Source organism: Aquila chrysaetos, chromosome 25 (genome assembly GCF_900496995.4).
Source record: "Aquila chrysaetos chrysaetos chromosome 25, bAquChr1.4, whole genome shotgun sequence".
Taxonomy (NCBI): Eukaryota; Metazoa; Chordata; class Aves; order Accipitriformes; family Accipitridae; genus Aquila; species Aquila chrysaetos.
In genome coordinates, this window is record NC_044028.1 from 8,786,456 (window position 1) to 8,800,535 (window position 14,080).

A 14,080-nucleotide genomic window follows, 5' to 3' on the forward strand; every position below is an offset into this window, starting at 1 on the left:
AACTTTGTTTTTTGCGTGACTGATACAGCAGTGTGGTTCCAATCAGCCTCCTAATCTGAGTCATTAATGACATCTAACACACTGTCCGCTTTGTTGCTTCAGTTGGTTGAACTTTATATCCCTCCTCTTCTTCTCTAGCTCTCTCCCATTGCCACAGGTGCTTGCAGTCTTTTTTATTTCTCTTCTCACACCAGCACACCGAGTATCCCACTTCCATTTTCCCATTCTTCGCATTCCTGCACCATTCTTTGCCTGTAATGCCCATTCTCTTGCCATGCCAGAGAGTCTGTTTGCCTTCCCCTCCTCAAACGTTACACTTTCCTTTTCCCCTGGGACTTAAGTCATACAGGGTGTCCCTGGGGTTGTATTTTGTTCCACAGTTATCATGTTACACACAAGAACAGAAATATCATTCCAGTGGACAGAGACCCCAGGCTTGGCCAGTGACAGAAGTTGCTTTGTGTTGTTTTCATTGCAGTTATATCCAGGCAAATCAAACAGTTGGCATTTGCATGGCTTAACCATCAGCATAAGCAAGGTGGTATATCTAATACCTTACCCATACAGTTTGAGGAGTTTGTATGTAATTTCAGTCTTCTGCTCGTGGCTGAGCTGTTGGCAGAGTTTGAATTGATGAAGGGCCGTTGCCATTGCCTTCAGGGACATTCTGCCATGCAGAAAGGCTGGAGGTAAGTGGCAGATTAGATTTCCAAGTAGGTCAACATCATATTCATCAGCAACAGAGCCGTTCTAAAACAAGAAGCATTTACCTTGTTGGCAGAGCTAATCTTGGGTCTTGCCCTGTATCACTCAACTGCATCACAACACATTTAAGCTCTGTGACCCTTTAAGGAACAAAGACATAACAGTTTGCACTGGCAACTTAATCTACCATTTCTGCTGAGACTGCTTTTTACTTTCTGCTTTTACCAATGCAACTGGTGATATTTCATAAGCACTCGTCGGAGCTTTCAGTGTATTCTTTAGTCCATATTGAAGCACGCATAAAAAATAATTAAAACTAAATCTCCTGCCACAATCTCTATATCCAGGTGACCACCCAACACCTGCAGAGGTGGTGCAGTTCTGCCTGGCAGCAGAGACCTCACAAGCTCTTGCTGTCAGAAGGCTCAGCTCTGAGGGGTTTCTCAAGCAGCTGCCAAAACTCTAGGGATTATACGGCTGGTTAGTATGTACAAGGACATGAATATTCACAGCTACATCAAAGAACTAGTTTCCCCTAAAAACTGGTGGCAGCTGCAGCTCCTTGACAGCAGAAGTCACAAAATCCTCGTAGTACCACCGCCTCTCCCGCGGAGCTTCCTGTGCCACGCTCGGCTCTACAGGACTAGCGCCGTGTGGAGCAAGGGGGAACAGCTCCACGTGCAAATGGGTCAGCTCCAGACTGTCCCGGCCAGTTCACTGCAGCCAGCAGTGACATTTCCTGAGAACACTCTGTAATATGCATGGAGTCAAGGGAAATTGTTAAGGAAGATATAAAAAGGTTTCCTTAGGCAGGGAACAATAAAATCGAAACAGTAAATGAAAAAAACTGAAAGAAAACAGGTGGGTAAGTCAAGAACTTATGTAGATGGTGACTGACATTACTGTATGAAACGCAGTACAGTAATATGTGCAAACAGAACCAAAGAATGGCTGAGTTTGGAAGGCACATCTGGAGGTCGCCCAGTCCACTCCCGCTGCTCAAAGCAGGTCACCTACAGCAGGTTGCTCGGGGCCTTGGCACTAAGAGCTTCTCTGAGCTAGGTGATAGTCTAAGCTGCTCTTGCTTGTGATGATGAAGAAACTAGCATGCTGCGTTATTGCCTTTTGGGCTCCCAGAGTCCACCAGCTATGGTTTCACCGCACAAACACAGAGCAGCAGAGCCTGTGTCTCAGGTTGCTGTCTGTATGCAGGAGACCATGAGCATGGCCACACGGACTGGAGAGTACAAGTACGCAGGATAACTTTATGAGGCACCACATGACGATAAAGGGAGAGAAAACTAACCAACCGCTCTCACTTAGTTTGGAATTGTCAGTGGCTAGTTACAGATTACTTTTTTTGCAGCTCCCCCTCCACGGCTGACCCCTCCTAGCCATACCTACCAAACACTCCTGTACTTTTTGCAGGACAGCATTCTTTTTGTGAAGGCTTGGATTCAAAAGGTCCAGCTCGGTCTTCCCCAGACTTTCAATGAAAGGGACACATAAAGGGCCTGAAACATACTCCAGATAGTCAGTCCTGCAGAAAGAATTCAAGCAGTCTCAGGATGTAAACCTGACCTTCATACACCCATAACCACACCCATAAAATCTGTGATGACGGAAAAATTTAGAGACAAGTCTGGACTTGAAAAATTATAAACTGGCCAGGCCAGAAAAGTTGCAATTAATCCACACCTTACTTTAACTTACATCTTCTTCCAGTTCATCAGCACATGAACCTCATTTCAATACATGGCTAAGGGTTATAAATAGCTGCAAGTGGATGAAGTGCTCTGAGATGCCTTAACACCATATGAAACAAGACTGTCTGCAGTTCAGAAACTTTTCCCCTTTCTCCTTTTTATTAGGAATAATTCTCTGATGAATGAAGATGTGTGGGTGGGTTAAAGACAAGGAGTAGTTTTAGAGTAGGCTTCCTTTGTACCGAAGTCCAAGAAGGCCTGCAAATTAAACAAAATTATGCTCTTCTCCACCCAGAGTGGCAGGCAGCCTTTTTAAATAAAGCCATATCCCAAAGCTGTGCAAGGCCAGCCTTACCAGGCTTTGTAGGCAAAAGCACCAGTGACTTCTGATGGCCCTGAACAAGCAACATGCAACTGTTGGCCAAATAACTTGGTGCTGCAGTTTGTAGAAAGCCTTGTATTAAAGTCTTTCTATTATTATTTTATTGCTTTTAAATAGAGTAATGCCTTTTCAAAAAGGATCCTTTTCTTACTTTTTTTCAATTAAAAGTATTCCAGGAAAAGAATAGTTCTCATTCCCTTTTATCCCTTTAAGCATGTATGAAGAAAGAAATAAAGAAAAAGGGGAATTAACAAGTTGTATGATTCAGAAGTTCCCATCAAGGTACAATTATTTTTTTTTCTAAGGAAAAAAGCTGTCCCTGAATACTTCTTTGCTATTTACATAATGAGAAGTTTTGCTAACGTACAAAAACGTCTTTAAACACACTGAAATATTTTTAACCATACACAGCAATATGCTTGGGCAGTACCCAACGGCTTTGTCTTACATATCCACTCTCAAAAAAACCCCTAAGCAAATAAGCAAACCAAGTCTCACAACCTAGGGGGAAAAAAAAAAAAACCACCAAGAAAAAAAAAAACAAACCCAAAGAAAAAAAGTCCAGCATAAACTACATTTAAGTTAGTTTTGTGATTCTAAACAATTATGTTTAAGAAAGCCCAACAAATTAATCCCTTTATTTTAGCAGACATCAGCAACAGTACAAGCAGCAATATTACAAGCTTTTTTCACTGCTGCCACACCACTGCACCGTGATTTAGTCTGTGCCCAGCGCGCTTCAAGGGGGACTGATTTCAAGAATGCAAAGGAATCCACAGTTGTGACAAAAATGGGCTCTGCTAAAAGACACCAAGTATTACCAGCTTTCACTTGACACAGATTTTGGCTACAGTCAGTAACCACTTTTTATAAATTACCATTTGTTTGAATCATCAGTTTTCTTAGGACTGAAGAGATTATTAATAAAATGCTCAGAAGGACTACTCTGAATGTACTGCTGCAAATGCAGTAACTTAAGATGTAGTAAAGATGTAACTCACGGAAGCACCAGTAAGAGGAAGGGAGGAATAGATGCATTGGAGACTTTCCAAAACTTCCAAGCCAAACAATTAACCTAAAAGCAACAAAAATTTAAGATCTTAAACATTTGGAAATTTTGAGAAGAATGAAAATATGGTTTGTTTACAGCTTATAAATTAGCATATATAAAACTGTGCATATTCTCTTCAAAGAGCATTTTTCTTTGCTTTTTTTAAGTTGTTTAGAGTTTTGGTTTTGTAGACATCAGAGATGAAACATCCTATATTTGGGTGCATGAAAGCATTTGTACGTTTTTGAAACTTATATATATTTCCAAACAGATTACTCATGAATTAGCAAGTTAGAAGGACTGTAGGAATTTCTTGCAATTTGTACGTGACAAATGAAGTTGTCAAAATTAAGTATAAAACCAGACAAATTCACACATAAAAGATTTAAATGAAATATGTTAACAGACAAGTTCACACATACAAGATTTGGAAAAAAAAAAAAAGAAAAAAAAAAAAGAATTAACCAAATTCTAATTTACCTACACTTTGGATATTGGGTAGTACGTTTATGTACACAAACTCTTTTTTTGGTTTTACCTGATATGGAGAAAGCAGATGAAGATTCATTTTAAACAATTTAAAATTGTTTAAAAAAACGTCTGTGCCCATACTTTCAATGAGTTGACAAGTTACTCCTTTCACAAGCTGTCCTGTGCTGAGAGGAAAAGTAAAGTTCAATCTTCTGAATATTTAAGCAGGATCTAGTCCTTACTGCCCACAACCATGTTCTAAGATACAGTTACTTGACCACCTCTCTTTCCCATTTCTTGTAACCAAAAGGCTATTGAAAGTAAAAATGTAATCAAACTGAAAAATATTGACTGAGCCTTAAAATACTAAAACCTCTGCAATGCTTTGATCCTGAGTCTGGATTTGGAGACCCTTTTTAATGAGGAAGGTGAATTATCCTGTGGTATCAAGGAATGAATAACATAAGATAGTACAAAATAACAACATATTGTTTACCTCAAAGTTACTCTCATCACAAAACTAGACTTAAACCCCATTTCAAGAGAGACTATCATCCCTACCTTAGAAGGTCAACAGGGTAGTTCTTCTTAGACAGTAATTCATAAAGATACAAAGCCTGAAATAAAACCCACCATATATAAAGTTAAGCTTAGATAATCCAGTTGTAAGTTACAATAACTACTACAAGGTTTTTGTATGCTTAACTCTCTTATGTACTCTAAAGGCATTTCTATGGTCCACCTCGGCCAACCAAAAGGTTTGGCATCCAGTGCTGAATTTCTTCTTCACAAGACAAGACATCGCTGACTGGCATTATGGGATGATGTTAAACATGTCCACGGCACGCAACCACTGAATAATTTAGGTTTGAAGGGACCTCTGGAGATCATCTGGTCCAACCTTTCACCTCTCAGAGTCAAAGGGTTGATTGTACATGCAAATGTCTAGTATACAGTACTGGAAAGAGAGAATTTATGTGGCAGAACCCTGAAGACTTTTAAACTCAGCATATTAACACTTCCCTTTCCATAGCATTGTCTCATAATGCTGCCTAGGCTCTAAATGGCTTCTGGTTGTTTATGTCAAGATATATTTGGGGCAGGTCCTTCCTTTTACCTATGTTCCTTGAACACATATGTATTATAACACTGTTGCTATTCTCCCATCATACTAAATTGCAGGGGAATGGAAACTGCATAATAACTTTTACCTGGCTTCTTCTTAGTTCTTTTTCTTTCATCATTGAAGAATTATATCCAGTCTGCTTCCATAAACCAGAAAGAGATATTTCTTTAAAGAAAGCTCCTTGTATATCTTTGACTGATGAAGAAAAATCTCCAGATGCAGCTATCTAAAAAGAGGAACAGATAAATACATGGCATTTCAGAACTGCTGCTTAGATTTACAGGATTTGCCCTTCTTTCTATTCTGTGTAATAGTTCTCTTAAGAGGATAAAGGAAAAACATGTCAGTATTAAAAACGCCATGGAACTAAGCAAGAGACAGCCTTCAAAATATACTTGGTGTTCAGAAAAAACATTAGAAATATTAACCTTTGAGCTAAAACACACATCTCAGTGACAACATTTTAAGTCATGCTCTGCGTATCTGGTTATTGTACTCTTGTGCAGAGAGAACTTGCTACACACTTGAGTTTATAATCACCTTCCTGAGGATCCCTTGTTGTTGTGCAGGCGATAAGTCAGATAAGTATTGGGATGTCGTGCCTCGAATAATCTGAGAAAGCTCCTTTGGGTTCATGCTGTAGAATGACTGGGTGCTAATACCAGTTACCAATGCGCCCATTTGACTAACATTATAAAATGACAAAACCTGCAGAGGTAACAGCACAAACAAACAGAAAGTGTTCTGGCTTGTGAACAGCAGATATATTTAAAAGCAAAAGTTAATAAATAAATCAAAACTATTACTGTTGAATACTTAATACGTTTCTTGCCCGGGGATGCACTTTCCTCAGATTTCTTTCAATTCAGACAAGTCTGTCCAGGGAACAAATGCGACAATTTTCTCAGAGGTTCCTTTTTTTGAAATTTCAGAGAAGACCCTGATTCCTTCCATTACAGTATATTTGAATATATAGTCTGGGATCTCTGATCATAAAAATTCTGCTTAGGGCAGGGACACAGACAAAATAATATATACAACTGCCAAATGCAAATAGTCATTCTCTCTGTTACTAGAGAATTACTTTGGGAGGTACAGTCTTGGATGTTTTTATTTGATTTAAACAAAATGTTCAGACCACTAACAGTACTAAAAAGAAGTCTTGTACTAAACTTTTCAAAATTTATGGTTAATATTGAGAAAAAGCCATTTCACTTTTAAAAACAGAAGGTAGGAAAGCTGTTATCAGAGGTACCTTTTCATAAGAGAGGTATTTACTGGATAAAATCATAACTTGGCTTTTTGCCCACCCAGAGACTTGGTTTAATGTTGCAATAGCATTATGCACTGCTTCAGGTGACAAAGATTCCAGCTGACTTGAAGTTAGTCCAACCACAGCATCTGACAGAGATCCAAGGGTATCATTCAATGTCTGGTTTTGCATGGCAATGTTCAGGAGTTGAGATTTGAGCTAAAGCAAACAAAAAAAGCAGATGGGGAATAAAAATCTGCCAAGAACCGACTTCCATTATCACCCAAAACTTTAACTGGAGTTTCTGGAAGAGGCATTGGCAAACATTTAGTGACCACACACTTCATAAAAATTCAAAAATAGAACCACAGTTGTGAAAGGAATATGGAACAGGAGGAAACAGAATAAGAAAAGAATGAGCACTGTAAAAAAAAACCCAAACCAAAAAAAACCCCCACACCAAAATGGGCTTTTATTTGCATTATATGCTCGAGAACTATTTCCACTTATTTCTTAGATACCCGGAATTTTTCACTCTTTTCTTTCCATATTCAAGAATAAAGTCCCTCCTCCTCTGTTTTCAGGATTAGGTTAGGCAAGAAGAACAAGTACAGTACCCACCTTCTGAACCTCGGCTTGGAAACCTTTCAACTGATTGCATTTAATCATTTGATGAAGTAAAGCCCGGGCCACAGCTGCATCCATCTGTTCCATTCCATCATAAAAGCAAACCAATAAACCTAGCCTATATAGAAGAAATACATTAGCTAACTTCTGACACAAAAGGTGTCACTCTCAGAAAACTCAAATATAGTATGGTATACTCTACTTGCGCTCAAAACTTGAGACATTTCTGTTTGTCACTAGTGCATTAAACTGCAGTCCACATAGCCTGAAACTGGGGTATAAGACATACGCACTGTTCTCTGTGTTCAGCTGAAGTCTACCCTGATTGCTTGTGCTGTCAAAAATTCAGCTTTCCTGGTTCCCTTTGTCCGTGGCTGGGTTTTCCCAGCTAATGACTCCACTCCCCTTGGCAGAATTTGCAGTATAATCTCCGCTTTGAAAAGGATGGAGGGCTACTAATAAGTTTCTAGAAGTGGCTTGCTGAGTTCTTATCTGGATTGATTGGATGTTTTGAACTCTAAATCCTGCTTGGATTTCACATGCAACATAACTCATTCATGTGTCAGAGCAGCATCTAGAGCACTACATACCCTCTTCATCATTTCAGGTTTAAACAAAGCCTGCTGTATTTCACATCAAACATACGACTGGCCAATGGAGGAAGACCTGCCCAGCTCAACACTGGTTAGGAGAAGACGCGCTGAGGTTCACTGTCTCAGTTGTGCCAGCACAGCACTTTGCAAAGCAGTGTTGTGAACCAGATGTGGAGCTCATTTTTATTTGCAGTACCCATGCTGTAGTATTTAAGCCAGCATTTCCATTGACCTCTGTAAAGCGCAACCACAGCCACAGCTGGTGGAGAGAAGCAGTCATACCACCAAGGGTAAGCGCCTGCTGTAGGTGGCCTCCTGACTTAGGCCTTGTGCTTATTTACTGCCATTACCTGCAGCCCTGCAAAGAAAGAGGTCTGAATTGTGTATCACCCTCTCTGGACTTTATAGTGATGGTGATGAATTCGTTTGTAGAAACCCTGAATCAATCCCCTGTCCCTGTAAACTCTTAGTCTTTGCTTCCATAATTTACACAAAACAAGAACCTACAAAGATGTGGTCAAAGCCCAGCCTTCCTGCTACAGTCTTTGCTTTTTAGCAATTCAATGCCACAGGCATAGGCAGAGTCTAGGCAATAACGTCCAGATGTGAATTAAATCAACAGTGGACAATGCTGCAGCAATATCACAAACTCAGTAAAATTGTGCGGCGCAGAAAGGCTTAGCTTTTAGTTCCTCTAGTCCCTCAACAACCACCTGCTTAGTGATGTAACAAAATACTGCTTCAGCAGCCCATCTGAATTCATGGGACATCATCAAACTAACATACAAATCAAAGAAACATCTATAACAGCATTTTTATAACGAATAATTACCTTCTGATGCATTATTGCATAGCCACCCAGAGCTCTTCATCTCCTTTGGGATTAGCAGCAATGAATAATACTACTTCTTAAAAGTAAAAGTGCATTTAAATCATCAGTATGGTTAAAATGAGTAATATAAAATAAGTGTGTTGTAAAAATGGAATATATTAAGGATTATGGAGCATGACATTTCTCTCATCTGTGAGAATGTGGCACCTCTCGTGAGTGGTAAAATCATTTTTAAGATATCTGACATTGAAATTTAGAGTGTGGGCATAATTCTTCTCTTGCTTACACCTCCAACAACCAGCAATACCTCATGGAAGTCAGTGAGTTACACTGCAATAATGACAGGAGCTCTGAAGCCATAAAGCATATTCTCCATTAGTTTAAAACTCCAAGGTATCCCCCAAGGAGACTACAAATAACTTCAGACAGTGGTGTCTTGGGACTAAATACATCCATTGATACAACAGTGTAAATGTAAATGTGGAGTACAGCACTTTCTTGCAGATAGCTCATGCTCACTGCGTATTTATGAGTAAGAGCAGTTGGGGTTTTTTTTAATCACTGTTAAAGTAAGTTCAGTGCTGATTTGACAGCCCTGAAAATGCAGTTTCCTGCTTACACACATAACAGTCACATGCGTTTAAACATGGCTCATCTCTACCCTGCAAGACAAAGAGGACAGGACCTCTTCACTTTGCGACCTCTCTGGTGACACCCACGTCAATTAAAAACCACTTGCAGTCCTGGCTGGCATGAGCTAAGATTTCCTCCTTCAATCCTAACTGTAACATGATTTCCATGAAACACCTCCATCTTCTGTGATTCAAACAGCCAAGGCAACTCATGTGCCACTATCCCAATTTATTTTATTGCTGCACTGTACAATGTGATGGAGCTTCAATTGGGTCTCCCAGATACTGCTGCAGTCCTCCTACTAATACTACAGACAACTCCTCACCGTGGAGCAGGAGACAAAGCATTAGCTAATTAGGCACACCTCCAAAAATTTGTGAAGTAGCAATTCTTCACTGTTGCTAAACAGGGCTGGATTTCAGACTAGATTCTTCTGCTGCAAGGAAAAAGCTATGCCACATCAACAATTTCATCAGCTACTTACTGCTCCTCTCTTTTCTCCTTACTTATTCATTCTCTCCATACACAGCCATAAAAGAAAAAGAAAAGCAGTCTTGCCTGTAGATAGTTGAAGTGTTTCTCATGTCAAATCCTGATGAGTTTATTCTTTCCAGGAAAGCTTGTGCAAGCTCTGGTGTGATATCATACACCATGTCCAACTGCTTTGTTGCGTTGTCATAGCTAATGAATAGTCTTATCTGACCAGTACAAACAAAATCATGCATCAGGATTATCAAACAATTACATGCAATAAAAGATATGTTTTACACTCTAAATTAATTGACTGCATTCACGTTATAGAGAAAGGAAGAAGACAGATTTGGATAATACAGTATTCTTGAAGGCAAAGCTGAATGAGCGATTCTCTGTCAAACTGTCAAATAATTTGAGGGTCTTCTACCTTTGGTCCCTATCTTTCAGTACAAGTCACAGAAGTCTGATACAGATAAATAATTACATATTAATGATAGGCACTTTCAAATTCCAAAAAGAGAAGAATATTTGGTTGACAATGCCTTTGGATTCACTTTATATTTAAGTAATTAAAATATATAAACTTCTTTTTAATGTTTAAGTTTGCATTTGTGTTCACACTGTTTGTAGCTGACATCACTTGACAATGATATATCCAACCACATTTTGTTACTTACTTCACTAAGACTAATTTTCAGAATTTCTTCTAACGGGAGATGGACCATGTATCTTCCCAAAATCCATAAGTTTTCTGCACTGACCCAAGAAGTTGATTCATTGAACTCTGTTTTGTACAAATAAAAACTCACTACAATGTTAAGACAGACATGATTTTTCAAATATATTGTACCCAGTATATTGTTATTGGTAACTAATCAAAAAAAATCTGCAAATCAGAAAAATCCTTAACAGAGAGAGTCAGGTTCCCTTCATTAGCTAGATTTTAGCACCACATTTTTATGAGCCCATACATTTTTTAATGAAAATGAAACAGTGTTTCAAACGTCTCGAATTTTCTCATATGAAAATGATTAATGTTTTATGTTGCCGAATTAGAAAATGGATAAAGTATGGGACAGGAAAAATTAAACCAATAGTATTAAATATGGAGCAGCATTTTTAAAATTCAGTTTTCCTAGTCAAATGTATTATTTAAGAACACCAGGAAAGCATGATACTTTATAACACTTTATACACCTTATATATTATTATTGATGATACCACTTACTTCAGCAATATGCGATAGCAATAATGCAGAAAATGAAAAATCATTCATATACCTATACGGAAATAGGTTGGCAAAAAATACAAAACACTGCATAACAGTTAAAAAATGTCATTCATTTAGTAACATTCTCCCAAGGATTGAAAATGAAATCAAGATCCAAATATCCCTGAGAAATAAGTATTTATCGACTAGGTGGGTACTCTGAGCCACAAAGACAGTGTGTTCTCCAAGGTGTCATAATTTGGATGGTTCAACTTGTGATACCTCTGCACATATTCCTTAGCAGTGCTGATACTCACAACTGTTAAAATAAAATTGTAAGTGCATTTTGAAGAGTTTTCAGTATCTGAAAAAACCCAGCCTAGAAATATCAGAAGCTGAAGAACCCCATTTAGTAAGTGATTTTTTTAAAAACACAGCTCCTTAGCTGAGACAAGACAATGCTCCCAGTGGACCTGTCAGGCCTCTGTTTTTTTAAGTGATATTACCTCCCATTACCAGGAATATTAAGAGAGTTGAAATATAATGATAAAAGAGTTCAACAAAAACTAGAACAATTTAAGGATGTTGACTGTGGCCTTTAGCAGAACAGACTTGCAGTTACCAACCACAGAAGCCGTGATCCCCAAAAACGGTTTTGTTATTTTTAAATAAGGTACAATATCCAAAAGTTACAGCCTCCTGTTTTCACAAGGGCTACCAGCATGCTTTGCCTCTGAATACCTCAGTGTTTTTAATATACGAAACGTGACAACTGGCTGAGTGACAAATTTCTTGAAAGGTTTGACTCTAAGATATAGAAACCCCATGTCATCTCCTGCCCACCCAGTGATCCAGCTGCAGGGGATGCCTGACACAGCAGGGAGATGCAGTATGATGGGAAAACCCTGTGCATTTCTGCAGGGATAACAGAGACCTGGCGATGAGCTGTCTGTCACCAAAACCAGCAAAAATGCTTGGAAGGTGGCCCCATAAGCACCACGAATAGGAGGCTTCTTTCAAGTTTCTTTTCTGCTGAGCTTCACTGAGGAAGATGCTGCTTCTGCAGAGGGCTGATCCCTTTCCCAGGTGGTCCCAGTGCTACCCACATATAAAGCAAAAGTGAATAAATCAGACTATCGTAGGACTCTTCTGTTATCCCGTGCTCCATGCTGTGACCCGTGGTGTGCAGATATACTTGAGTGAGTTTTAGACTTGTCAACCTGTATGTTGGTAGCAGTCCAACTCTGCCTGCTCGGGAGTGATGGGTTCTGCAGCTCATACTACCAGAACTAGCTGGTAATGAGTCCACACCCGACGCCTTCAGGAGTGGATTCACCATATCCGCGCTGCTTTGCACCTGAAGCAGCAACCAGGAGGTAAGAGAAGCATGGTAATTCTCAGTCCCTCCTGAGCTGGGTGATCTTTTACAAACTGAGGGTTCACTCATGTTTCAGACACAACCCAAGATGTCTGATGCTGTGGGATTTTCCCAGGACTGCTGAGTAGCATCAGGCAAGTTCTGCATCTTTGCTTCCCCAGCAATGTGCTGGCAAGTAATACCACCTCATAGCAGCGTCATGAACTTTGTCTCTATGACTTAACGGGTTACTCTGGTATTTTGAAACAGCAGAAGTCCCAGGAACCAAATTTAGCTCCACTGAAGAAGTGGGCATTTTGCCTTTGATTTCCAGGGAAAGAGGAGGAACATACACATCTAAAAGTCCCAAGTGCTCCCATGACAGCACTACTGGGATGTTCAGTGAAACCCAAGCACTGGCTGTTGTGTCAGTGCCGCTGCCACTTTACAGCCCCCTCGTGGAGCCTGTCCTGCACTGTCCCAGATGTGGCACATCTGTTGAAGACACATTAACAAGGTAAACAGATGTGGTAAAATGCATAAAATCAGAATTAATTAACTTTGTTTTTACCTTGTCCCTTTTCTGAACGAGTCAGTGTCATGTACAGTAGAACTTTCACAACATCCTGCATTTCTTTCGTATTTTTAAACAGTGCATTGGCTAACGTATTCTGAGACAGATCTGTTTTTCTAGTCTAAATAGGAGTTCAGAAGTGAACAACACGCCTGTGCAGAGTACCTGACAATTGTATCCTATTTAAGTCTTAGAAAAAGGACTTGAGTACAGAGACTTTCTGTATAGCTCTGTGCAGAAGAGATGAAGAGCAAGCATCTTTGGAGACCTATTTGCTGTGAATAACAAATATATTATATTTACCATATTCTGGAGCAAAGGTATTCAAGACAGCTACTCTTAAACAGACTTGTGTTAAATTTGGGAAACAATTCAATACAATGGATAGGCCTTTTGCTGACTGGTTTTCTCTTATGATAAGCAAGAAGAAAATACTTTGTACATAACATACCACTCATGTTGTAGGATTTTTGTAGAATCTGCTTCATCCAGTCATACAGAGCTCTCTGTGTATTTGCTGAGGTTTTGTCATAGAGATCCTTGAATACTGTTGATCTAAGTGATACAAGGGCATGTTAGTTCACTAATGAGTTAACTATTTATTTTGTTTTAAATGACACACATGAACAAATGTTTTTAGAAACAGCAACACATAAGCAGAAAGCTGTATCTGGAAAATAGACTAAGACCATATAGTAACCTCTTTTTAAAAGTGTATATAGTCAGCAAATACTACATAGTATTAATTGTGTCTGCAAAATAAATGTCTTACAAGTTTCTGAAAGCATCCTCCATCAGAACGTTTGGGAGGCTCCCAATGACATCAGGTTGGAGATAGTTCACCGCTGACACACGCAAAACCTGGCTTAGGATATCCACACAGTCCAAAGCACTCAGAGCCAGAAAGCATTTATCCAGTGTTATATGGAACAAGGTCCTGTTTACTCCTGGGCTTTGAAAAATTCTCTCTCGAATCTTGTCCCAATCAAGAATAATATTTCCCATTTCCTGCAAGCAACAAAGGGTTACAAGAACATCTCTTTGATTAATTAAATATATTGTTCATTTTGAGGCCTGACAGAAAGCA

The 14,080-nt window shown here is 39.2% G+C and overlaps 1 protein-coding gene across 3 annotated transcripts in view; it reads right to left on the reverse strand.

Moving 5' to 3' along the window:
* Window positions 1–14,080, reverse strand: part of OTOA (otoancorin) — a 40,615-nt gene that overhangs the window by 18,673 nt on the left and 7,862 nt on the right. For all 3 annotated transcript variants that reach the window (XM_030001597.2, XM_030001596.2, XM_030001598.2), the window contains exons 8-20: window positions 13,766–14,001; window positions 13,445–13,548; window positions 10,530–10,636; window positions 9,937–10,076; window positions 7,315–7,438; window positions 6,697–6,912; window positions 5,982–6,149; window positions 5,527–5,667; window positions 4,877–4,932; window positions 4,383–4,500; window positions 3,795–3,868; window positions 2,110–2,245; window positions 560–750 (exon numbers count right to left, since the gene is read on the reverse strand). In XM_030001597.2, the coding sequence (XP_029857457.1) occupies window positions 560–750; window positions 2,110–2,245; window positions 3,795–3,868; window positions 4,383–4,500; window positions 4,877–4,932; window positions 5,527–5,667; window positions 5,982–6,149; window positions 6,697–6,912; window positions 7,315–7,438; window positions 9,937–10,076; window positions 10,530–10,636; window positions 13,445–13,548; window positions 13,766–14,001 (1,811 nt within the window). The remainder of the gene's footprint in view (window positions 1–559; window positions 751–2,109; window positions 2,246–3,794; window positions 3,869–4,382; window positions 4,501–4,876; window positions 4,933–5,526; window positions 5,668–5,981; window positions 6,150–6,696; window positions 6,913–7,314; window positions 7,439–9,936; window positions 10,077–10,529; window positions 10,637–13,444; window positions 13,549–13,765; window positions 14,002–14,080) is intronic.